This window comes from Trachypithecus francoisi, unplaced genomic scaffold (genome assembly GCF_009764315.1).
Source record: "Trachypithecus francoisi isolate TF-2019V2 unplaced genomic scaffold, Tfra_2.0 Lachesis_group1, whole genome shotgun sequence".
In the NCBI taxonomy this organism is placed as follows: Eukaryota; Metazoa; Chordata; class Mammalia; order Primates; family Cercopithecidae; genus Trachypithecus; species Trachypithecus francoisi.
Genome location: NW_022681454.1, coordinates 54412075 through 54439701, shown reverse-complemented (window position 1 = coordinate 54439701; position 27627 = coordinate 54412075). Strand labels below are relative to the sequence as shown.

Below are 27627 nucleotides of genomic sequence, written 5' to 3'. Positions count from 1 at the left end.
TTACATTGAAAAAGTCCCCAAAGAATATTGAATATTCTGGCGTTTTATTGCTAGAGATACAATTTATCACCACAGGTGTCCTCTTTCATGCCCACAAGAACACTGAGATTACAAAAATCACTCTTCCTGAATTGCTTTATGCCTAGGTAGTCCCCTGGCTACCCTTTCCACTCCTTAGGTCTGCTCAGGTTCACCTTCTCAGTGAGTCCCATCGTGAGCCACCTTATTTATCACGGCAGCCTAACCTGCTGTACCTTTTATTAGTCCGTATTACTTCCTGTGATACTGTATAATTTGCTTATGTACTATGCCTGTTATTTATTTTCTACCTTCTCCCTCTAGAATGTAAGCTCCATGAGGGCCAAGACTTTTTTGTTTTTCATTTTTAGTGATATATTTAAGCAATTAAAATAGTGCCTGGTAGACAGCAGAGTCTTAATAAATATTGAATGATTGAATCCCAGTTCTGACTGATTATACAGAATTTTATGAAATTTTATTATAAAATGCTTGTAAGATAAAAGAGAAAATGTCACTGAGAATATAGGCTGTTAATCATGAAAGCATCATCTAGAAAACCTATGATAGTAGGAGATAAGGCAGGATTGAAATGCTTAACTGCAGGCCTCTGGCCTTAATTTGGATAACCAGTGTAGTTCTTTTGAATGTGCAGCTTTTCCATTTCCCCTAATAATTCGATACGATTTTTTGTGCTATTATGGTTAATTAATTTTTTTGCATACAAAGTTGATATCTTCAGCTGACTCTTCTTTAAATTCAGAAGACATTTAACTGCATAATTTTGTATTGTCCATATTATATGCTTAGTTCTTTTTATATGTGTAAACATATGTAAAAAATATGTTTTCAGTAGATTTCTTTCTGAATCTTTATTTTGTACAAATTTTTAAAATATACTAAAGTGAAATATAGAAGAAAAGTTACAATGAGACAGTATTTTGATAAAATGGAAATAAATAAATTACTTATCTAAGACTATCTTAAAAATAAAAGACATTGTGAAAAAACATGTAATAGTAATTTATTAGGTGCTTACCATATTCCAGACTGTTCTAAGCACTTTGCATATTTTAACTCATTTAATGTTCACTACAGTTCCATATGGCAGATTCATATTCTAATTGTCCATATTTTACATAAAGAAACTATAGCACAAGAGTGGTTAAGCAGATTGTCCAAGGGTCCATATGCTACTTAGTAGCAGATTGGGCTCTGAACCCACATTTTACTATTCAAGAAACTGACTATAATAATTTATTTTAGTTACTACAACCCTGATCTCCAAATTAAGTCAAATTTATATTTTTTCAGTGTAGTATTTTAAATAAAAATGGTACTGGAAGTCAAAGATGGAATTCCAGTGGTTTCCATTATACCTATAGAGAAGCAAAAGTGTCAGAAAAGGAGAAAAGTGGAAGTATAGTAAAAGAGAGAAGCTGGACTCTGCCAGGTACTAGTTCTTCTCTTTCATAAAAGCAGTTTTAGGGAGGATTTAGGGTTTCTTTGCCCCGGTACAAATCAGCCTGGGGTGGAAGAAGCATTTCTCTGTTCTTAGTAAGAGAAGCAGTAGACATCGTATATTTTTACTCCCGTTCATTTGTTCTTCCTCATAATTTGGGTATCTTATGTCTATATATGTTTGTGTGTACTGTGCATATATATATATATATATATGACACATATTTACATATTTTTGTATATGGCATAGGCCCTTCAGTGTTTATTGTGTAAAAATAAACTTTGTAAAAATAACCATTTTTTACAGTGGTTGTAAAAAGTTAATTTTCACTTTGAAAATACTAATTATTGATTTTCTTTTCTTAAGGTAGAAAATATTTTGTTGAATGATGGTGGGAACTATGTACTTTGTGACTTTGGCAGTGCCACTAATAAATTTCTTAATCCTCAAAAAGATGGAGTTAATATAGTAGAAGAAGAAATTAAAAAGTAAGTATTTGTCTTTATTGCACTTTTGTCATGATAATTTTAGTTAACTCTAGTCTTTGGCCAGCACTGCTAAATACAGATTTTAGGTATTTCATTTATAGATTTCTTTGGAATATTTCTGTGCCATAGATGTTGATTAATTCGTGTCTGATCTAGCTCAGTAGGAAATGTATTTTGCCATAGATGCCAATTTTTTAATCTACATTTTAAACAGATTTAGAAAGAAATTTGTTAAATAAGCTGTAGTAATTAGTGAAATTGTTAAAGGGAGTTTGAAATAATTATTGAATTCAGTTAAACATCCTTGTTTTTACTGAAACTGAGGGTTTGTGCTTGTTAAGAAAAAGTTAAATTATTTGAAAACATTTAAGCTTTTACTTCTTATTTAATATTAAAAGGATTGACATTTTTATGCATTGAAAACTATGCAGAAAATGAAAGTGTTAAGACTGCATCATCACTGTAACTTTGTAATGATATACTGGAAAGCTCTGGAATGGAAATATGTCATGTCTACTTTATGTTCTCTTAATCCTGTGCTTTCTGTGGTTGCTAGAGTACGTGTGAGAATCTTTCGCTGACTTTTCTGCTTTCTGCTTTTAGAAAATGGAACTGTTTGTAAATTTTAGGTTATCTTAATAAAGTGATACAGAATGCAGAAAGATCTCTCAGAATAGGACTTTCTAAATAGTTAGCTTTTCTGAGTTGCCTTTCATCACTTCCTCACAAATTCGCTATTGCCTAATACTATGTCAGAGCCATCATTTGAACTGCAATATTTTGAAATAGTTCAAATACAGCTGATTTTACTCTGGCCCATTTGTATAATACCATGGATTTCGACGCTACATACTACTACTCAGGAAACTTAGCCTGTGATGCTTATGTTAGATTTAATAAAAACAAACACGTTAGTAAATATATAAAGTCCTGAAGAACACAAGAATAATAAAGTATTGAATTGGCTTGTTGGAAAATACATGTATATAATTTAAAAAATTTGTTGGATTGTGATGTTTAGTGGCTGCTGTATAGGATTCTGTCCAAGCATCCCTGACCTGCTAGACATTTTATTTCTTGCTGTTGCCTTCTGAAGTATGAGGTTCAATTGAATGTTTTATTAGCGATGAACAAAAGTTCATAAGGGGTTCTCTGGTCCTTTGTGGCTCAATTAATGGACTAACTATTCATTCAATTGACAAGTATTTAGTAAGGGCCAACACTTTATCTTGATGCTGGGGTGGGGGTATAGTGAATAAAAATCCTGTTTTGGTGAAGTTTATATTTCTGGTTTCTTAGGTCATTCCTCCATAGTAGTAGTATTCAGACTCTCTCACCAGTCAGAGTGATTTGGAAAAAGTAACATAGTAGAATGTTGAGTTTTAAGATACTTCTTGCAAAATAAAATGTAAGACCATTCAATCCAAATCTTAAATTATGCCATGATATAGAATGTCCATTCATATTCTGATCATTTCTAACATGAGATTTGAGCACTGCTTCCTTAAAATGTTCTGTTCATAATAAATATGGGGGTTTTCTGTGGATAAATATTTATTCACAATACTTTTTGATTCCAAATAGCTTATTATGGCAGTCAGTATTAGAAATATACTTAATGAGTGCAGTTAGATTGTAGCAACTAGATTACTTTTAAACAATTATAAAAACAAACTCAAAAGAGATTTACTACTGTGTCAAGGAAGTAAATTTGAAAACATTTAAGCTTTTACTTCTTATTTAATGTTAAAAGGATTGACTTTTTTGTGCATTGAAAAGTATGTAGAAAATGAAAGTGTTAAGACTGCATCATCACTGCTACTTTATAATGTAACATAAAGTCCATAAAAACAAATTCCTTAGTAAATATATAAATTAAGTTTTTGAGAGTGGAAGTTTTACTTTTAAGTTAATAGACTAAAATATTTTGATAAGGAGACTATAATAGCCGAATTGTGTTATTTCACATAAGAAATTCAAGGAGAACTGTTTCCAATATATTGTCATTATTTAAGATTTTTATAATAAAGAAAATTGTTTTTAGATTATTAGAAATACTGTTGTATTTGTTGAATAAAAATGTATATAGATGCTTTGTATTGTTTAATCCTTGATGGGTTTTTAAATGAGTTTTTTAAAAGAGTATTATTCTATATAATGTTATTGAGCCTAAAAGACTTTTTTTGTAGTGTTTTATGTAGAAACAATGTATTATCTGTCTTTTTTTTTTTTTTTTTTATATATATCTCCACTCCATTTCACTCATTTACTGCCAGGTATACGACTCTGTCATACAGAGCCCCTGAAATGATCAACCTTTATGGAGGGAAACCCATCACCACCAAGGCTGATATCTGGGTAAGGCCAAGAAAGGCTGGAACTTGCTCTAACCAAATTAAAAAATCTGAGTTCAGTTGATTTTTTTTTCTCTGCTCCCCAAACGGCATTTCCTAATAAGTGGAAGAGAGAGATGTACAGTAGAGCTTCTTATTCGGGAGAAGAAAAATACTAGTACATTTTATCTTCTCAATCCTGAGATGGAAAGCTTTATGTATCAAAAAACAAGTAAAAAACTTCAGTATAGGCCAGGCGCGGTGGCTCAAGCCTGTAATCCCCAGCACTTCGGGAGGCCGAGACGGGCGGATCACGAGGTCAGGAGATCTAGACCATCCTGGCTAACACGGTGAAACCCTGTCTCTACTAAAAATACAAAAAACTAGCCGGGCGAGGTGGCGGCGCCTGTAGTCCCAGCTACTTGGGAGGCTGAGGCAGGAGAATGGCGTGAACCCAGGAGGCGGAGCTTGCAGTGAGCTGAGATCCGGCCACTGCACTCCAGCCTGGGTGACAGAGCGAGACTCCGTCTCAAAAAAAAAAAAAAAAAAAACCTTCAGTATACTTTGGGAGGCCGAGACGGGTGGATCACGAGGTCAGGAGATCGAGACCATCCTGGCTAACACAGTGAAACCCCGTCTCTACTAAAAAAAAAGTACAAAAAACTAGCCGGGCGAGGTGGCCGGCGCCTATAGTCCCAGCTACTCGGGAGGCTGAGGCAGGAGAATGGCGTAAACCGGGAGGCGGAGCTTGCAGTGAGCTGAAATCCGGCCACTGCACCCCAGCCTGGGTGACAGAGCGAAGACTCCGTCTCAAAAAAAAAAAAAAAAAAAAAAAACTTCAGTATAATGTAACTAAACCACAGTATTTTTTTAGGATGTAGATTATATATGATTGTTAACATTTATTTTAGTGGAATTTTGGTTGATCAAAATACAGAAAAGCTCGACGTAACTATTAAGTCATTATACAATAATTTTCTGGAATATTTTAGGATCTTTTTAATGGAAATTGATATGAATAAATGTTTTTCTAATTGCAGTATAAACATACCAGTGACTAGCTTCTGTACATGGAAGGTCTTTATCATTTAGCCTGTATATATCTGGATATAATTACTGAGATAGACCATATTTCTTTGTAGTTGAACTTTGTTAGAATATAGACATCTCTTTGGAACATATTCTATAAGTAAAATGTGCTTGTGATTGTATTTAATAAACTAGGAAAAGAGTATTTTAAGTGTTAATTCATTTAAATTCAACAGTTATTTAGCCGTATCTATCACAAGTGACCATATTAGGAATTGAGGAATAAAATTCTTTGGAAATAGTTCTAGGGTTTACAGAAATCAGATTTATTTTGTTTTGAAAACATAATGTTCAGAAACTTGTCAAGCATAATGTGTGAAACCAAATGAGTGTCTCCTTGGTTTTCCTTTCCTGGCCTCCTCCCTTTTAGGGTTGGGGTACCAAAGTCTTGAGAGACAAATATTCTTTTGTAAGGTTATTAAAAAAAATCTTTAATATCTTTTATCTATATAACCTTTATACATTCACCAAACAGTAATTCCTTGTGGTAGATGAATTTTTAAAAATCATATGTATAATATAATCAATTAACAATAGGTTTATTAGTTAATTTGGCACTACTTATAGATCTCCAGCTTATATAACTCAAATTTAGTTTGCTTTCTGCAGCATTAGCATTTGACTCATTGAATGGCTTATAGTAAAGATGAAGGTTATTATAATGTAGAAAGCAAATTAAACTGGATCTTAATTTATAAAATGAAGGTATTAGAAGACATGATTATGGTAATTATGGAGGTCTTTTCTGGCCTAATTTTGTGCTGCTGTTGAGTTCCATATTACCGGAAAAGAGTATTTCAATAGCAGATAAACAATAGGCATCATACTTTTCATTTTGAAGCCATTGAAGGTTTATTGAAAAAAAATTATTCTCTAAGCACATGACTGTTACCCAATACCTTAACAAAAAGAAGGAGATCCTTTTTTGGGTTTTTTTTCCCCAGATTTAGTATGCCAGTGAGGTAGCATACTAAATTGTCAATGATACTTTTAAAATTTGTACTGTTTATGTATTAGTTACAGAGTAGAGATTCTGTGATGGGAAAACTGTAAGCTGTGGGCTTACAAATAGATACTCAAAAAAAAAAACCCCCCAAAAAACCCAAAAAACACGTAATTAGAGAACAGCATATTTATATGCTTGAAAGAGGGAGAATTTTAATTTCCATGATGCCATTTTTATGCTGTCTTACTTAGCTCATCTGAAACACAAGTTTGCTACAACGTTTTAGGTATGAATTCAGTAATATCCAGAAAAAAATATTCAATTCAAATTGGCCAAGAGCTGTATCTTTCATCCTGCTTTAACATAGTACTGATTCAGAGAGTTATGGTATTGAAGTATGGTCTTGAAATATTTAGCACTTCATATTTTAGAAAATAATTATTTTAAAAATAATTTTTTTGCTTGGAAGTTTGTTTTAGGTTATTATTTTTATCCTGAGATTTAGGATGCTGATTTTATAAAGTATTAGAAAATTCATTGGTTCCCTCCTGTTTCTCGTACAATTAGAAAATTGTATTAGAAAATTAAGTGAATTTTCTAATTAGAAAATTAATTCGTGAATTAGAAAATTCACTGGTTCCCTCCTGTTTCTTGTACAATTCTCATTGAGATGGATAAAAAGGGAAATACCTTTGATGTGAAAAAATTAGTATACCTCATTGTGTTCACACTTTATGAAGCAGAGTATTTAGATTTATATATTTTTAAAGTATACTTGTGTTGCTAAAATTGTTATCTGGGAACCCTACAACATTTACTCTTAACACAAGACAAATTCCTAAAGTTTGATTGACAAAATAAAACTGGCTAAAATGGAGATTTTTTTTTTGCCTAGACTATCATCTCGACAGTGCAAAGAAAGATGTAATCTAATGTGGACATTATACCATTAATAGCATTTTTTTTTTTTTAAGTGTTGTTAAGGGAGCCTTATGTTCAATTTGCTGTATGTGAGCTGAAAATATCTTCCTTCAAGAAAAAAGCATCATAAATCTTCTGTAACCATACAGAACTGGTTATCCCTACTTCAGATCTTTATAGTTTTGTCATGTAATAACCCAGTAATTTTTTTGAACTAACATTAAAATTTTTAGAGCTTTTGAACTGTTTTCATTGGAATATTGCTACAATATGGAAAACAATGTTTTGTAAATTACTGTTGCTGAACTCACCAAGGGTGTTTAGGTCTATTGTAATAATTATACAAATTAATTCATAATAATTATAAAAATTAGTGCACTGGTTAGCTGAGTTTACTAAGTTGATACGTGGAGAAAATTTAACAAAGGAAAGCTGACTTGCTAATTTTTAGATAATAAGGCTAAATTTCAGTATTGCTGATGTAAGTGTATACTAACTTGGATAATTTTATACAATTTGGTTAGAATTGGAAATACGCCTTACACTCTTAAGGCCTGTAGGTGACACTTCTTGGGAAAAAGTAATGATTTCTTGAGCCAAAAAATCACTTACAAAAAAATCCTTCTCAAGTTTGAGCTGTTAGCACCTTAGCTAGAAATTTCCTGTGCTACTTTTATAGATGCAATTGGTATTTTAGGGTGTTTTGCCCTCATTGTCAGCAAGTAGATTTATTGGTGCTTTGATAGTTATGAAGCCATGCAGGTTAAGCAGACAGAGCACTTCCCTTTTGAATTTTAATATAGATTACTCGGGTTACAAATACAAGTATAATTAGTATAATGTGCAGTAGAAGTTGGAGGGTTGTCTCTAGAAACAGAGAACTTAATTTTTATAGTGTAAAATAATGAGGTATGCCTGGTAAATACTAAGAATTTCCTGATGGTTGTCTGATAAGTTTAACTGTGCTGGCTAATTCGTATTTGGAATCCCAGAACTTTTAAACATGCTTTATACTTAATTTGTAAAAATGCTATTAAAGAAGAAGCCTTGTACTTTGTTGGTTATATGCTAGTTATGTACTAAGTATATATCTTCCTTGTGGAAGAAATAAAAGTTTAATTTTTTTCCAAAAGGAACAAGCTACTTCTAATTTTTATGATACCATTAATTCGGCCAACTAGCCACAGATGTGATAGAAGATCATGGAAATGATATAGTTAAATGTCTTTTCAAATATTAAATGTATTAATTTGTTTGAGAAATAATTTGTAAAAAGATTGTTGCAGTATAGAAACATGCCTTTTTAAAAATAACATTTAGTTTTTGGCTATTTTTATGTCTTCCTTACTTGAGCTCTAATGATATTCATGCTTCTTTGGTTTACAGGCACTGGGATGTCTACTGTATAAACTTTGTTTCTTCACTCTTCCTTTTGGTGAGAGTCAGGTTGCTATCTGTGATGGCAACTTCACAATCCCAGACAATTCTCGTTACTCCTATAACATACATTGCTTAATAAGTAAGTATTTGGAAATATATATGAAAATATTGTAGGATACTGTACTTAGGGCCTACTATTTACATTCCTTTACTTAAATCCAGTCTTTATTTCATATATTATAATTTTGTGAAACTATAGTAAAGAAAAAAAAATTTTTAAAGGTGTTTGAAAACTTACGTAAGAATGAAAGCAACCTAATTATTGATTAATATAGATGTTTTTAAGCCCCTCAGTAAAATTTAGTAGCACACACCAAGGGATAATGTCAGAAGGGCCAGTCTCTGAGAGGCCCTTGATTTCAAAAGAATACTTTTCTTCCAACCTCCTTTAAGATTTTTTTCTTCCATTTTGGTAGGTACTGTAATTTAACTTTTTGTATATCTACACGGTAAAATTTATTAAAAAGATTTGAGGAGGGGGAAGGACCATCAGCTATTAAATTAGGCAGCTACAATATTTAAACAGCTCCTCTTAACATGGATTGTGTCTAGCATTAAGTGTGTCTAGCATTTCTGCTTTGTTTTCTGCATTCAAGTGCCCCTTGTTGTAGCTTCCAGCTCACTGGAATAGAAAAGAGAGAAATAGAAATATATTTGAGGTTTGTGTGATGAAGATGGCAGTTCAACTTTCTCAGCCATTTGTAGACAAAAAATAAGACTGGATCTCTATTTCATTCTTTATGCTAAAATTGCAGATAAATCAAAGATTTAAATATAAAAATAAAACAAATGTACTTGAAGAAAATAAGTGTGAAATTATTATAACAGTATAATGTGGAATTTATAAGCTAGACATTTAATCCCAGGAACTGTATTAAAAAAAGATTAATGCATTGCCGTATAACTTTAAACCATTAAAAGTTCCCCCAGACTCATGAACCCAAACTCATAAATTAGAAATATTTGTTACTCATTTGACAAGTGTCTAAGTTTTATAATTTTTGACGCTTGTGTAAATCATAAAAGGGTAAAAATTCCAAAAAAGATCAAAAATGCCCCAAAGAAAAAGGGAGCATAGAAGAAATCTAGTCTGACTTGTGATTTAATTTGCTTACAGTAGTAGGATCTTATTTTCTTGTGATTAGGTTTTTCTTTTTTTCTCTGTGTGTGTGTGTGTATGTATATATGTGGGAGTGGGGTGGGGTTATGTGTGTTTGTAATGGTAAGATAGAAAAAATAAATACTACTGATAATTTTAGATCTAATTAGGCTGTAGTTAATTGATGCATTACAGTGTATTATACGCTTCCTTTATTTGTCAGTAAATGTGCTAATTTTAGTTTTTATCATTGCTAGTATAAATTTGATCGTGTATTATGTCCTTGAACTTATTTCTGAGAGCTAGGCAAAAATAATGAAAGGTTGAAAAAACATAAAAGCATTCAAGTCAGTCTGAAATTATAATATTTCTGGTATTTTACCTCCTGTCAGAGGGCTTTATGGACTTTTAAAATACTGTATTGAGTAGTAAAAGCTTAATAAAGTAGAGATTTTAAAACCATAATGTACTTACCTGTAATGTAGTGTTTTAGAAAACATTTAGATTCTTCACAATTTTATTCTTTTTCTTTGTCTTCTTTAAGAGACAAGGTCTCATTCTGTGGCCCAGGCCCTGCTGGAGTACAGTGGTGTGATCAAAGCTCAATGTAACTTCAGACTCCTGGCCTCAAGCGATCCTCCCACCTCAGCCTCCTGAGTAGCTGGGACTATAGGCATGTGCCACCATGCTGGGCTAGTTTTTAAATTTTTGTAGAGATTGGGTCTTGCTGTATACCCAGGCTGGTCTCAAACTCCTGGCCTTGAGCAGTCCTGCCACCGCAGTTTCCCAAAGTGTTGGGATTACAGGCATGAACCACCATGTCCGGCGTGCGATTTTATTTTTTGTATTTTTCAAATGTGGCCTTTTGTGTCTTTTGCCATTTTATTTCAGTGTTTCTGTGTATATAATATGTAGTTAGTGATTTATATTACTTTTAAATAAATCCTACATTCAGAAAATCAGGAATTCCTAGCTTCCTTCATAGTTTTTGAATGTGAAACTTTTGTCAGTTGTGTATTCATGCAATGTAGTTTTTTCCATATATTAACATAAGATAAAACATAAGAAGATATACATCTTTTTAGTATTAGTTCCATTTGCATCCATTTTATAGCACACAGAAATTTTGAAAATGAAATAGCTTAGACAAATCTTTGTTAAAACTGTATGGTTTGTGGTTACTTAAGAATTTGAATATACTTGTTATAATTTAGGTCAAAGTAGTTACCATTATTTACTCTTCATAAAGCTTAGTTAAACTATTAAGTTCTTCTTTCTTTCCTGGAGACTTTTCTTCTTAAAAGTAATGGAGTCAATTGTTTAGAACTTTTCTTAGCTTTTGTTAACTCTCCCAGTAGACAAATAATGGGGCCAACATGTGGTATGAGGAAAGAAGCACTTTGCATTTCCAGATCCAAGAGTTGAACTTAGAGAACCATTTAAAGGAGAATGAGGAGCATAACTAACAGGATTACTGAATAGTTATGAATAATGTACCGAAAGTTGGCTGCCTCAGTTTTCTTTTGGCTCCTGTGTTGTAAGGTGATTAAAGAAGTACATTGTAGAGATTAAGAGCAAGACTTCTAGAGCCAGTGTTGGATTGCATCTGCTCTGTCTGTTTGATATGGAACATTGAGCACCTCCATTTATCTCAGTCTTCCCATTTCTAAAAGGGTCATTTTAAAAGTACCCACCTCTTAGGGTTATTGTGAGAATTAAATGAAAGACGAAAAGTGCTTTTTAGTAAGAGATAGTCTTTAATACTGCAGTCATTATTACTGTAACAACTAGCACTACAACTACTCTTGATATCAATATTATGATTCTTTATCTAACTTAATTTCTGATTTTCTGGATAGGGGCAGGACATGCTGTCAGATACTAGAACATACTTTCCCTGCAGAAATGTCTTCGGATGCTTTGAAGTAGAATTTGGTTTTATGGGTTAATGGTGGATCTACCAAAGGCTTACCATAAATTATCATCTATTCTAGAATATACTGTAAATATAACTACTAAGATTATTTTTCTTATCTCCTTATTTTGTGCAGTAAGGTAATGATGAACACCAGGTAAAAGCTTTTTTTTTTTTTTTTTTTTTTTTTTAAACTTTTGGGTCTTCTCACTTACTGCTTTATGGTTTCTTTATCTTTGCTCTTAAGAGCTCATGTATTGGGGCTAAATTTATTATTATTTTTATTATTATTTATTTATTTTTTGAGACCATGTCTCACTCTGTCATCCGGGCTGGAGAGCAATGGTGTGATCTTGGCTCACTATAACCTCCACCTCCCAGGTTCAAGTGATTCTCCTGCCACAGCTCCCTGAGTAGCTGGGACTACGGGCCTATGCCACCATGCCCGGCTAATTTTTATATTTTTAGTAGAGATAGTGTTTCACCATGTTGGTCAGGCTGGTCTTGAACTCCTGACCTCGGTGATCTGCCTGCCTCAGCCTCCCAAAATGCTGGGATTATAGGCATGAGCCACCATGCCTGGCTATTTATTTATTTAGAGACAGGATCTAGCTATGTTGCCCAGACTGGTCTCAACCTTCTGGGCTCAGCTGATCCTCTTGAGTAACTGGTACTACAGGTGTGAACCACTGTGACTGGTTCGATTAGGTTTAAATTTATTTCAATACCCATATTGTGGGAAACCAGGAATTTGCTTGCTTGTTTTTACTAAATTCAAATTTATTATGGAAATTTAATAATCTCTACAAAGACAGAGCAGTGCAATAAATTTTCATGTACCTCATGAAAATACTTCACCCAGCCTCAGTGGTTATCAATTCATGGCCAATCTTGTTTCCTCTATAACCTCACCCACTCTCTTCTCCTATATTATTTTTGAAAAAAAGAATCTCAGCTACTTCAAAGTACCTTTGAAATGAAAGATTAAGATAGGGTTTCCTTGGAGCTTTTCAGTCATCGGCTCTGGGTTACTACTTGAATAGCTGTAGAGAGAGGGCTCTGATCAGTAACTTTTTGGGGTAGTTACCAGGACTATTCCAAATGTATTATCCTGGCATTATTTAGTGCCACTTAATGTTTTAGTTATGATTGAACATATTATCAGCTGTTAAATTTAGTTTCATTTCAGCACCCGTATAATAAGGTATGTAGGACACGTATAGTAACATGTAAGTTTCTATAACAATGTCTGTAGGTTAACAGATAGAAATAATGTTGATGCATGAAATATTTATGGTTGGAAAATTAGAGTGGATGTTTCTCATTTCAGGGAAATTAAGGGTAATAACTTGAAGTTTGTGGGAGAGAAAAATGTGTCTTTATGGAGGGAAAACCAAACAAATTTTAAGCAGAAAAATTGTTTTGAGACTTCTATCCAAAGTATTTTCTTTTTAAATTTGTTGAGCTGTTAGATTAGAGATGGTGGCTTAACTTTATCTAGGCCCAGGCATGGATCCTTTGTTTTGTGTAACTTGAATGGTAACTACTTTAATTTTTGGCTTGGGTCCTTGACTAAACCATAATATGAATTTTGCTACAACAGCAGCTCCTTTAGCTTCTATTTTTGTTGGAATGTGCGGGGATTTTGTGCTTTTCTGTGCAATATTAGTATAGGCATAATTAATTCAATTGCCTCAGACCAGTGTGTACATCAATAGGAAATATTGTTGTAGTTTAGTCATACACTACCTTCAGTGCTGAAGCTCTATTTTGTGTTCTTAGGTTGTGTTAGTAGTATTTGTGTCAATAGAAAGATTTACACAATTGAGTGAGCAGAGGAATATTATTTCTTATGGCTAGGTTTTTAAAAGTTGATTTTATATTTATAATAGAATCAGATTCAGAGGTAATGGTCTTGTGATGATTCACGTGATCATTTTAAGTTGAGTTAACAAGGGTGTATTCTAGCTTCTCTGCCTTTTTTGTTTGTTTTTAAACCTAATCATGAAATACTACTTTTAGGTGAACTGAACACATACATTCCTTAATCCATTTATTTTCCCCAAAAGCATATTTTGTTAATAGATGATCTAGTTTTATTGTCATGAAGTAGCAATTAATAAAACACTAAATTCGAGGTTTAATTATTTGCAGGAGAAAATGGCTTTCGAAAAACTATAAAAATTGAAGGGTCAATTTCTTTCTTTTTCTTCCTTTTTTTTTTTTAAAAGAGACAGGATCTTTCTGTCGCCTGTGCTGGTTTGCAATGGTGAGATCATAGCTCACTGCAGCCTTGAACTCCCAAGCTCAAGCCAGCCTCTCACCTCAGCCTCCTAAGTAGTTGGGATTACAGGCGGAAGTCACCATGCCTGAGTGAAATTGTCCTTCTTGAATCAGTGTTTAGCTGTATTAAATGTGATACCTCTGCACTCTAGACTACATCCTTCAGTAATCCAGTAGTACATTTTGCAACCCATTCTCTTGAAGAGTTCAGTAAATTATATTATCTAACTTAAGTGCTTAAAGATGCTTTCATGATTTTTTCCTTTTTTTAACTTACTGATAATACTCAATTTAGAAATATTCAGAGATAAAAATGTAGCCAAGAGTTCTACCTGTGGGTTTTAGGTATGATTATTCGTCTTTTCATACTTTGAATTTAGAACCAAGTCAGAGATGGTCCACTGGAGCTCATCAGGTAAAACTGCCAACTTTTTAGTACTGATAAAGCAAATTACAGAATAAAATTTAGATCTAAAGCCAAAGGATCCTGTTCCTGTGTTCCCAACCTTCAAATTTACAAACATCCAGTCATAGGCAATGCTGAAAAACCTTAGACTTCTTTCACAGAGGCAGGTTACTTACAAAATATGGCTCAGCAGAGAACATGTATGTTCCTAAAATAACCTGTTCTGAAAGAAAGATCATCAGAGATTGACGGATGGAGGTGCTTCATTCTTTTTTCTAGTCTAGCAGTATGACAGATCACTGTCTTTCCCATGGGGGAGAATGAGTTATAGTAATAGAGATCGTGGCACTACACTAGCACAGTGGCTTCAAACTTTTTGTGACTGTGATTCAATATATTAATAAAAAATACATTTTAGTTATGACCTGGTATACACACCACACACAGAATATACACCCGTAAACTGAATCACATTTCGTGAAATATTGCTTATATTTACCATATTTTCTGTTCTTCTTTATTAAAATAAATAGTAGTTCTGACCTTTTGAGTTGATTTTATGTCACATAAATGGGATCAGTACAGTTAGGCAGACTAAACTGGCTCCAGCAGATATATTCCCACATGAAAATATGACCCAGGGAATTCGAGGTCCTTGTGTTTGCTTATAAGATAATATCAATTCTACCTGCAACCTAGCTACCTAATCATTAGAGGATATGGTGTGCTTAACTTGAGTGACAGAAATACTTATACACATATAGGTTAGGACACAAAATCTCAAATTTATTTATTTCTCCCTCGGTGCTTCTCAACTGCTATGAAAGAAAACAAAACAAAGAAAAAACAGGAATGCCTGAACTATCATTTAATTCCTCTCTGGATACTTAAAAAGTTTTTCATGGATTAAGCCAGGCCACAAAAGAAATACATTCTTGTACCATACCCCTTTCTTTTACTGCATGGCATTTAGGCCACTAGTCCATACTGATAAGAGTGTTTAAAACATGACCCTGTGTCACTCACTGCTGTTCCTAAGGATGTTGTTCACTTTGTGTGAGCTATCTTTAGAAAGACTCAACGGAGAATTTGCTCTCTAGCTTTCAGTATCACGAATAGTGTTTTTCCTTAGCACCTGATTTGTTTTTGTATTAGATACACTGTGATTCATGTAATGGATCATGTTGCCCTGTTTATATTGACAGCTAAAAAATGGAGAGCACATTTTGGGCCTGCATGTATGACCAAATCATATGTAGTTTATAACTGACCTCATTATCCTGTCCAACCCCCAAGCTATGATTTTTCCGTCAGTTTTAATTTTCTTATATATTTAAAAAAGTGTTAGTTTTGTGTGCCACTTCAAGTTCTTTATAGGACTAAATATGTATAATTAGCTATTGCTGAAATTAGATTTTAAAAGCCAAGTAAATTTGTTAGAATAGAAAAATAGGACTATACGTTTGTGAATTAGGTAGGTTTCATGTGATTTGTTTGGTTTTAAAAATTATGTGAATAAGTATTTATTGTTAACAGTATGTTCAAATTTATCCCCATTTTGTGTACTGCTGTTATGTTAAAAACATTTAATATCTGTTAGTATCAAGATAAAATAAACTTTGTGGATTCCTCAGATCTTTTCTGGATTGAGTTTGAATATAAACTAGCAAATATTAGAATTAAAATGTTTTTAGTTATTTCAATCTAGCAGTGGTGGTAAAAATTATTAAAAAATCAATTTTATAAGTGATATATGTTAGCATTATGAATATCTAAAATCAAGTTACCTGCAGAGTTTTTGTATATTTTACACTGAGCTCAGAATCTCTCAAATAAATTATAACTTTCCACATAACTGTGTTTTTAGCCAAAATAAGTTTATCATGTCATTGGAGATGTATCACACATTCTGTATTCAAAATGTTACTTAAATTTGAAGGGAAGATTTAATTCATTTTGATTTATAATTTTATGTAACCCATTTACATACTTAGATCTCTCTATACATTATTTTATTAGTAAACTTAAGAATATCATCCAATTCTTTAAATTTTACATTTTAAGTAGTTTAAAAAGGATTTAAACATTATAACAACTTTGTTAATTAATGAAGCAGAGGTACACTTTGAGATGTCTTAACAAAATCTTTTACTTATGGAATTGAGTATAAATGTCAACCTTGTGAAATTTAGAATTAAAAATTATCCAAGTAATAGAGTACTACCAAATGGTAGTGGTCATTTTGGTAGAAAAAAGATCAGGCATTTCAGGCAATGCTGTAAGATTGTTTTGAAATCTGTTCATAAAAACTGTAAAACTCTGCCCATATTTCTGAGCATGATATGGATAATATGTTAAGATACAGAACTATGGTAAATGTTGTTAGCATCAATATGGGAAGAGAGCATGTTTTTGGAAAACGAAAGTGCCAATCCTTTACTACTTTGTTAGATTATAATGTACACAATTGAGACTTTTCTCAATGGTTCAGGATCACTTAAAAATTAATACAGGTATTAATTATTTTGCATAGAATTATTTTGAATAGAATTATCTTGAAGTACCTTTTTACTATCGCCTTGGAACTTTCTTGAATAATTCCCCAGTGTTCACTAAACTCACTTTTTCTTTTGTGTCACTTTTTCAATAGAATAATCATGTTTGTAATTCATACTTGTAGTGCAGACCTGTTCTGTGACTGATCTACCCTTAGCTTGGGATAACGCTTTATTTATAAAATAGCAATTTCTGCATTTTCTATAGGTATGAATAGAGTTTGCTAGAATCGGTTGAGGTCTGTCCCAATGGGGTTTTTCCTGTAGCCTGCATGTCATTGGAAACGCCTCATAGAGTAACTCTGTGGTTTTACTTTATCACAGGACTATTGTTAGATCTGTGAGAAGGAACTACAGGACAGTTACTAAAAGTTTGAAAAAGACAGTTACTAAACGTTATGAAAAACCAGATAGTCTACTTTTTTACCTTAGGTATTGGCATCTTCCACACATCTGTACTATTCTTGAGTGATCGCTTAGGAATGAATGTGATTTGAACTCATTCATGTTGAGAGGGTGTCAAATTGAGAAGCAGGCAGATCCCCACCACCTACAGTATGAAGAACCCTAAAGTAAATTGGTTGAATAAATTAAATCCCAAAGATTCTTGGTGAATTTTGAAGTCTTCCTCAGTATACCCATATTAAAAGGAGATGACGAAGCCAAAGTAATTGTGGGCTGACATGGCAACTGGATCAATTTCATTAAAAAGGGCAAACTTGAAGATGACTCCAGCTCTTTAGAGGATCTAAAGTGACCTTGATGGACAGTGGGAAGAAATCACAACATGGAATTCCTTGAATAAAAATTTATTGACTTTAAAAAAAAAAGTTTGCTAGAATCATCACTGATCTTAGAATGGAACAGAAAATATGTATTTTTTATCCTTATAATGTGTGCCGCTACGTAGTATAATGTGTGTTTCATAAAACTTCTTAACATTTTGATCTATTCTTGCAGGGTTCATGCTTGAACCAGATCCGGAACATAGACCTGATATATTTCAAGTATCATATTTTGCATTTAAATTTGCCAAAAAGGATTGTCCAATCTCCAACATCAATGTAAGTAGGTTTTCAAGTAGGATATGAATTTAAAATTCATTTTATCATATGTAAATATATTTACTTTCAGAGTTACTTTTTTGTTTGTTGCTGCTGTTAAACCACAGAGTTACTTGTTTCATGACAAGTGATCTGATTGTGTGTTTGATTATATTTGTGGTACAAAGCTTCTGCACCCAGACTATGCACTGAGATACCTTGGGGAACTGCAGCAGACTCAGCATATTTTGCATTATTGAGGAAAACACAGGGACATCTTTGTGACCTAGCACAAACTAATTTTATTATTTGGGCCTAACCATTTAATAAACAGGACTATTAGATTTTTTTTTTTTTTCTCTTAGAAGTAAACAATTACTGAGATACTGAGCACTGTGTTAACTAAGTTTGGGAAACTTTGGTATAAAGAGCACAGGCATTGTTAAGTGGGAACTAAACAATGTGTACGCATAGATATTGACAGTGAAGTAATAGACATTGGAAGCTTAGAAAGGTGGGAAGGGGATGAAGGATGAGAAGTTACCTTATGGGTACAATGTACACTATTTGGGTGATGGTTATACAAAAGCCCAGAGTTCACCATTATGCAGTATATCCTTGTAACAAAACTGCACTTATATCCCCTAAAACTTAAAAAAAATTTTTTTTTAAAAAAGCACAGGCAGTGTAAACAGAGACCCAGATTCAGTTTTGTCCTTATCAGAGACTGACTTTGAATCTTTTGGTAAGTTACTTTATGTCCATTTCTTTTTCTGTAAAACAAGGATAGTAATTATAAGGATTACATGTAAAACCCAGTGCCTAGTCCATGGAAGGTGCTCAGTTGGTAATAGTTAGTATTATTTAAAAGCTTTGAATTTTATTCACTGTCTGTACAGTGCATTTAACTACACTAGGTGAATTGTGTATGGCAAGTCTCTGTCAGTGTTAATAAAGGTCTCTAGAATCATCACTGATTATAAGCCATTCTTGACTTTGTAAAGATCATCTGGCCTGACCTGTTTCTGTAGGGTTTCCTTTATGTGTAACTTAATCTACCCCACTAAGAAAAAAAGAAGGAATGTGGTGCCTTTCTTTTTTTTGAAGCCCTTGCCGTATTGATGTATTATTTTCTCTGTTGAAGCTGAAAGCTTTGCAGTTCTAAAAGTAGATAAGTAGACTCATTCGACATTTACTCAGCAAGTATTTATTGAGTACCTACAATGAACTAAACATTGAGTATAAACAAATGAACAAGGCCTTCCGTCCTCATTTTCCAGACCTTACATTCAGTGTCTTGAAAATTATCTGTAGTATGTAGAAACAACACTTGATTCTTATCCTTGGTGTTTGTTGCTTTTTCCAAAATGCAAAATAGTCATTGATTTACAAGTGTAATATAATCTTTCTATTTTACTCAAGATTTACCCACTTATAAATGGACACAATGGTGTTCTTCTGCTTATTTTCCAAGGTTTCTATGACACGTGAATATGAAATTGACATTTGTGTAACATGTAGTGATATTTGCAGATTAGATCTGGTGAATATATGTGAACAGTTTATAGGTATCTGATGTGATAGTAATAGCGTCTCATAGTACTTTTAAAGTTCAATAATATATCCAAAGCTTACAAAAACTTTCTGCAATTAAAAAACTAAAATGAGAAGTTTTATTTTTTTCCTTCCAAGAATTCTTCTATTCCTTCAGCTCTTCCTGAACCGATGACTGCTAGTGAAGCAGCTGCTAGGAAAAGCCAAATAAAAGCCAGGTAGGCAAAACTATGTTAAAATTGAAAAGGCATTAAAAAAAAGATAGGTTTTGTTTTTAATCCTAGCAGGTATAATTGATTAAATATCATCTTCATCCACAAAAGATGTTGTGTTGCTTATTGTATGTGGTATAATTGAGATAGCAAATACAAAATAAGCTTTTAAAAATATTAGATAAAGGGTTTGGCATCATCTCACTGGAACTGTTCACTCAATGACAAGTGATTGATGATGTTAGAGTGGGTCTTTTTTTTGGACAGGGATTGTCATTTTCATCACATAGCAACTCTAATTTAGGAAATACTATGTTTTCAGTTTATAGATAGTATGTTTATTTTTTAAATTTAAGGAAAGAAAAAAATAGCTCTTACAGGCAACTAGAATATATAGAATATGTATGTACTTTGTAGAATTTGTAATGAGTAGTTATAACTATAATAGTTTTTAAGGCTGGTAAATATGTTTTCAATCTTATTTTTCAGAGTATTTATTATATTATTAATAATAAGTTTGGACTATATTATGTAGGTTAAGACTGAATCTGTTAATGACTGATTTTTATCCCCCTCACACTTTTTTGAATTTAAAAGTTAATAAGCAGGATTGTATCTTAGATTATCAGACAGGTATAATATTTGGGGAGATTTCTTGGTCACAGCAATTTTGTATTGTATGCTATTTATGCAAAGTTTGTTTACCCAATACAAAAATATATTTGTTCATATGCTTTTTATATGCACGATATAGACAATTGAAACACAAAGGAAAACAGTTTTTATTTCCAAGGAGTTCACATTCTAATTGACAAGTAAACAATTACAACCTGATAGATGTTAGGCTACTTTGAGAGTGTCGAGGAAGGGAAAGACTGGGAACAGAGAAACAGGAGCACATAAAGAATGCTTTCCCTGCGGGTGGGAGTTGCTGCACTCCTCCTTGAATGGTGAATAGTCAATCACCTGGAAGGGCGGGGAGTGAAATTATAGCTGGCAGGCAGTTTAGGCAAGAGTGACCCTTGTGAAACTACAAGACTAGGACAAAGGGGGGCATATACAGGAGGTAGATAAATGCCCGTCATGAACAACTTTGTTTATATATCATGCTGAGAAATTTGGACTTTGGCCTATAGGTCAGTTAATTTTCAACCTTCTAGTCAGTTCTACTCTTTGAGACTTGGTTGTGACATGTGTTGTAAATGATCTGTTACTTATAAATGTTAAAATTTCATTTGTGAATGGCTTATTTTCAAAAATGGTATTACTCTAAAAATATCTTCCTTCACTTGAATTTCAAAATATTCTTTTGAGAAGAGATGAAGGTGTAAAGTTATATCTAACCTGCAGGAATCCAGCTTGACCAACAATCGATCTTATCTATGACGTAGCTTTAAGTAGCATCCACTGTTATAGTTGAGTGGTAATTAGGAATTATTGTAGGATTTGTCAGTTGAATTTTATTGTGACTTCTGTTTTTTAAAATAATTAGTAAATCTTTGAGAAAGTAGGTGCAGACTTTTTTAAAAAAGCATAAGTCAGCTGAACAAGAATGATGATTTGATTTTCTTTTCACCCTAACGCAAGTCATAGCTGTGGAGTTACAAGACAATGAAATAGTACTATTAAAATTCACGGTGCTTATTTATAGTATGTTAAATCTGAACATTATGTATATTAAAAAATAAGGTTGATTGGTACTTATTGGTTAATATAAATTTAGTCTATGAATATTAGTGAAAACTTGAAAAAATCTAAATGTATACAAAGCTTAATATTAAAAAATTTAGTTTTTTTCATGTAAAGAGCATATTTTGGGAGGAGAAATTATTTACTAGCAGTTTCATTACATGTTTTCAAAAAGCACCTGTGGGTTTTTCAGCTGCCTTCAATCTGTGGTACTCTTTGCCTTCTTAAAAGGTCGCTCTCATCTCCCTGAACTTTGCATCTGCTCTTGGTATGGTTTAAGATGTGAAGTTTATCTGACGTGTCTTAAAGATGGAGACACTGAGAATCACTGGCCTGGCAGATGGAAACATTGAAGGATTTTAAGCAGGAGAGTGTGAGTCTGAGTTTTAGGAAAATTACAATGATTTTGTTCAGGTGATGGCGAGGAGAAAGAAGGGAAGCAGAAAAACAACTCTGTGACTGTTGTAATAGTGAAAATGAGACTATGTGGCAGTATTGATGCAATGATTACTGTTTTTTAACTTCAGTCAATTTTATATCTCCCTATGCCAATCTGCCCAGGCATTTTCTTCCCATTCCTTCACATAGAATACCTGGTTTCTCCGTCACTACCTAATGAAATCAAACTTATTAAGAAAATTTTAAACTCCAGTTTCTACCTGAAGCCTTCGGTAGCCAGATTAGGTTAAAAGTACAATTACATCTCCATAAACTCTTGACAGCACTAGCTTGGCACTGATGATTTTTACTATCTTACATTTATTACATTTCCACTAACATGTGCCCTGTCTTCCTAGGTATACTGTAAATTCTTTGAGGACGGGGTGTTGTGCAGTGTTTTGCTGGATATCAGTAAATGTACAATACATATTAGCGCTTTGGTAAAACAGGAGACATCAGAGTGAACAAACTATACAGACTTTTAATACGCTTCTTAGGGCTTTTGCTGTGCCTATGTGTGTTGTGAATCTCTAAAGAGGGTTTACATCAGCAACAAGGCAATGTCAGGTCTGGCCTGTACTAGCCACTTAATACAGAATGGATAGTTAAACAGAGATTGTGTATAGTATTTCCCCCAAATTACTTGAGCTTAGGGAGTATAGCATTGGTTGTAATGGTGCATCAATAATTCAATGGCAGTAAATACTTGATTATCATTAAAACAAGATATAATTGATTTTTTTATATATATATACCGATTATATGTATATATACAGATATACAGTGTGTATATATATCTGTGTGTGTATATTATATATATATATATATATATTTGGCCTATTAGTTCAATTTTCATGTCTTTTACCATCCCTATCCCATCTAGAGCATTAGTATTATTTTCAGAAAACAGCATACATGTAATTCTAAAATCTTTTGATTCTGTGTCATGTTTTTTTTTTGTTCCTCTTGGAAAGATAGTTGTTAGTAGGGTTCCCTCTTGTGGTACATACAGATACTGGGAAATAACTGGATCTGTGTACTTGTTGATAGATGCAAATGCAGCAGATGTGTGCTTCATAAATCATATGTATGTAAAAACTTTAAGTATTCACTTGAAAATGTGTGAGGGGATTTAATAATGATATTTTATTGTGAATCCTGTTGGAAGGTGAACATATGGTCCTATTAACAAGTATTTGAATTTTTGTACTTAATTTATAGAAAGCAAGCAAGTTGATAAATATATAAAGATTTTACCTTTTTTCTTTTTCTTTTTTTTAAAAAAAGCAAATGTCGATGTCTTCTCACATTATATTTATGGTCTCTTGATTTCAAAACTGTGTTTACTGCTTAACTACCCACATCTGGGGCCTAAACTAAGTCCTAGTGGGATAAACTTGATATGCTTTCCATTCTGTGTTCTGAGTAAAGCAAAGTTAAAGAGTCAGTAAGTTGAATGTGAGCAGGTGGCACCTATTAAAAGTTTTGGCTTATTTTGTTTAACATGCCCTAGGCCACAGTCTTTTCTTTTTTTATGCCTTGGAGTCCAAGCAAAGGGAGATTATTCCTTCTTGTTTCTTATTTTTATTTCCCTGACAAGTTCAGAGAGTGGCTCCCAGTTTTGTCTAAAACCTTATGAAAAGGTTTTTATTTCCTTTCAGTATCATTTCATCTCCTTAAGAGCAATTTCTGGGACTATGTTCTTTTTCTGCTGGTTTTGATAGCAGACTATGAATGGTTGTGTACTGTTTTAAGGAAAATTGTTAGTTTTATTTGTTTTTCTATCTTTATTAAACATTTGATACTTGAAAATGAGCCTTAGGAGAAAGATGAGGACTAATGTGATTATCAGTAATAGTTAAAATGCATCTGTTGAGTTGGATGCTTTATAGAATAACTAGTAAATTAGAAATAATCCCAATATTTAGAATGAAATATATTCTTCTGTTGTAGAATAACAGATACCATTGGACCAACAGAAACCTCAATTGCACCAAGACAAAGACCAAAGGCCAACTCTACTACTACTGCCACTCCCAGTGTGCTGACCATTCAAAGTTCAGCAACACCTGTTAAAGTCCTTGCTCCTGGTGAATTTGGTAACCATAGACCAAAAGGTAATAGAACCCTGCCAATCTCATCCTCTTAAAGGTTAATGTAAATAAACCTTTTATGGTTTGATTTCCTGACCTCAGGTGATCCTTAATATTGTAAAGCAGATAACATAATGCTTTCAGAAACTTTCTACTGATGTCTACTAAATTCGGTTGGTTTCTCAACAATTCAATTTTTGTAGGCAAAGGGAAGTTACTGGCAATATGAAAGTATAGTACAAAAAACTCACAATTTGCTTTGATACTATAAATACAAACTCTTATCCCTAGAGTCATCAAGTAGTAGGGTTTGAGGTTGGAAATAAAGTTCAAAGGTATGGAAAAACTCTATGTTATATGAGAAAGAAAGAAAGTTGAAACACTAGTCTTACAAAGTTATATGTCTTTGCATTGCACCTAAAGTCTTGGTGAGGGACTATCTTGAACCATCGCTATGGACATTACAACATAAAAACTTACCTGATTTTGAGAAAAATTTACTCATCTAAAGTATCTCTTAAGCATGATGGTACAGCGTGGTATTTTAAAAAAAATTTTTTTCCCCCAAAGAAATATCCCTAACATTAGAGTAAACTTACTTTCTCAAGAATCTGGGGGTATAACCTGAAGACTCACCTTAAAGAAATCCTGTTTTGCACTTCATTTCGTGATCAATCTGTCATGTTTTAATGTTAAAATGTTTTTAATGGGATACCCTAATGGTTAAGAGCCTACATTTTGAGTCTCACGGACCTGATTTGTGTCCTATTTCTCCCATTTTTTAATATAGCTTCTAAAAGTACTAGTACCTGTCTTAATAGGATTATTGGGAAGATTAAATGGTAGTTTAATGTGATACCTGATACATGATATGCCTTTGATAAATGTTAACTGTTAACTACTGTTATCAAGTAAAGTATATGTTCAGGAAAGGTAATGTTTATTTTTATTTTTTATTTTTTTTTTGAGACGAAGTCTCACTCTTGTCCCCCAGGCTGGAGTGCAGTGGCACCATCTCAGCTCACTGCAACCTCCCGCCTCCTGGGTTCAAGCAATTCTCCTGCCTCAGCCTCACAAGCAGCTGGGATTACAGGCAACTGCTAACCATGCCCAGCTAATTTTGGTATTTTTAGTAGAGATGGGGTTTCACCATGTTGGCCAGGCTGGTCTCGAACTCCTGACCTCAGGTGATCCGCCCACCTCGGCCTCCCAAAGTGCTGGGATTACAGGCGTGAGCCACCGCACCTGACCTGTTTATTTATTTATTTACTCTTTATTTTTGAGACAGGGTTTTACTCTGTCACCCAGGCTGGAATGCAGTGGCACTCCATGATCATGCTACTGCATTTGTGCCTCCCAGGCTCAAGCGTTCCTCCTACCTCAGCCTCTTGAGTAGCTAGGGCTATTGGTGTAGGCCACCATGCCTGCTAATTTTTTAGTTTTTTTTTTTCATAGATTTAGAAGGTCTCCCTGTGCTTCCTATGTTTCCCAGGCTGGTCTTGAACTTCTGGGCTCAAGCAGTCCTCCCATCTTGGCCTCCCAAAGTGCTAGGATTAAAGGCGTGAGCCACTGCACCCATCCTGTTTTATCTGGCATATTGCTATGTACTTCTTTGGTAATCAGGTACAATAATTGGAGGAGTATTCCATGGAAAAGGGAAAACAATGTGAATTTGAAATCATTTGTATTTAATTCCTATTTAATCATTTCTTAACGCTACTGTTCTCTTATGTAAAATGGAATAACAACTACTTTTCCTGTTATGAGGAGTAAATAAGGTGTGATATCTATGAAAATTTTGTCTCATAGTAAACATTCAATGTTAGTTTGTCTTTTTTATAGCTTTTTGGGTTGGAGGTCCTATCAGTCTTATTTATCATGCATTAGTGTCCTCCAGTCAAAGAACACTAGAAACACACTTGTTGTTGAACAAGTTATATTTATTACTCCTAAACTATTCAGATCTGTGGGGTGTCTCAGGAAGACGGTGCTTGAAAAGACATATTAAAGGATTTGGGCTTGTTTTGGGTAATTTTGGAGAGGCTATAAGGAAGTGGGAGGCCAGACATGCTGACTCATGCCTGTAATCCCAGCACTTTGGGAGGCTGAGGTGGGAGGATCACTTGAGGCCAGGAGTTTGAGACCAGCTTGGGGAACATAGTGAGACCCCATCTCTACAAAAAATAAAGAATTAGCTAGGCAGGGTGGTTCATTCCTGTTGTCCCAGCAACTCAGGAGGCTGAGGTAGGATCAACACTTGAGCCCAGGGATTCAAAGGTAGAGTGAGCTGTGATTGCACCATTCGCAGCCTGGGTGACAGGGCAATACCTTATCTAAAACAAAAAAAAAAAAAAGAAGGAAGAAAGGAAGTAGGCTTTGCTCTGTATTGCATACTGTCAAGAAGAGGGCATATGAAGCGGGGTGTAGTGGCTCACGCTTGTAGTCCCAGCACTTTGGGAGGCCAAGGCAGGTCGGATTGCTTGAGGCCAGGAGTTCAAGACCAGCCTGAGCAATGGCGTGGTGGTGCTCACCTGTAGTCCCAGCTACTCCAGAGGCTGAGGTGCGGAGGATCCCTTGGACCCAGTAGGTGGAGATTGCAGTGAGCCAAGATTGCACTGCTGCACACCAACCTGGGCAACAGAATGAGACTCTGTGTCAAAAAAAAATAAAAATAAAAATGAAACGGTGTTATATGTTTAGGTTTCTTAATATAAATTTTGTCTAGAAGGAAGGAAGCTAAAGCCTCAGTAGCTAAAGATATTGAGACATTTTTGGGGTTTGGACAATGTTCATGGTTTTGTCGCTGTTCAGACATAATTTTGGAGTGGTCTTGTTTTGATCCATCACAATCATAGTGGCCTTGTCTAATGTTGTATGAGATTATTCAACAGGAGAGCACCAAGACTTAGCTGTGATTGCCAGGCCTACTCCTGATGTCAGGGGCCATGTTTCTCTTTCTTACATGCTTTCAGCTTAAGTTGGAAAAATGTTCCATTTTTTTTTTTAACATTTCTTCACCCTTTAAAAAGAATACAAAAATTAACATTAGTATTGTATTTTAAAATATTCGGATTATACAGTAGTATTCAGTGAAAATGTGAACATCTCCCTCCATTTTCTTCCCAGAGTTAACCAGCAGTGTTTAATGTTCATCTTCCCAGTCCTTTTTTATGTTTTTACATGTATATATACAGATATAAATAATTCATGTTGTATTTAAAATAAATGGAGGCCGGACATAGTGCCTCACTGCCTGTAATCCCAACACTTTGGGAGGCCGAGGTGGGTGGATCACTTGAGGCCAGAAGTTCAAGACCAGCCTGGCCAACATGGCAAAACCTCATCTCTACTAAAAATACAAAAATTATCTGGGCAGCGTGGTGGCAGATGCCTGTAATCCCAGCTACTTGGGAGGCTGACGCACAAGAATCACTTGAGCCCAGGAGGCGGAGATTGCAGTGAGCCGAGATCATGCCATTGCACTCCAGGCTGGGCAACAGACTCTGTCTCAAAAATAGTAAGTAAATAAAATAAAAGGAGTCATACTATGCATACGTATTAGTTCGTTTTCATGCTGCTGATAAAGACATTCCAGAAACTGGGAACAAAAAGAGGTTTAATTGGACTTGCAGTTCCACAT

The 27627-nt window shown here is 33.9% G+C and overlaps 1 protein-coding gene and 1 non-coding gene across 3 annotated transcripts in view; both read left to right on the top strand.

The window, feature by feature from the left end:
- BMP2K (BMP2 inducible kinase) overlaps nucleotides 1-27627 on the top strand; it is a 145648-nt gene that overhangs the window by 68820 nt on the left and 49201 nt on the right. For both annotated transcript variants that reach the window (XM_033214321.1, XM_033214320.1), the window contains exons 5-10: nucleotides 1847-1968; nucleotides 4245-4326; nucleotides 8644-8776; nucleotides 17916-18019; nucleotides 19691-19770; nucleotides 23848-24011. In XM_033214321.1, coding sequence (XP_033070212.1) covers nucleotides 1847-1968; nucleotides 4245-4326; nucleotides 8644-8776; nucleotides 17916-18019; nucleotides 19691-19770; nucleotides 23848-24011 — 685 coding nt within the window. The remainder of the gene's footprint in view (nucleotides 1-1846; nucleotides 1969-4244; nucleotides 4327-8643; nucleotides 8777-17915; nucleotides 18020-19690; nucleotides 19771-23847; nucleotides 24012-27627) is intronic.
- LOC117086518 lies at nucleotides 17189-17319 on the top strand. The gene has a single exon (XR_004438416.1). It is a non-coding gene; the product is annotated as a small nucleolar RNA SNORA18 (small nucleolar RNA).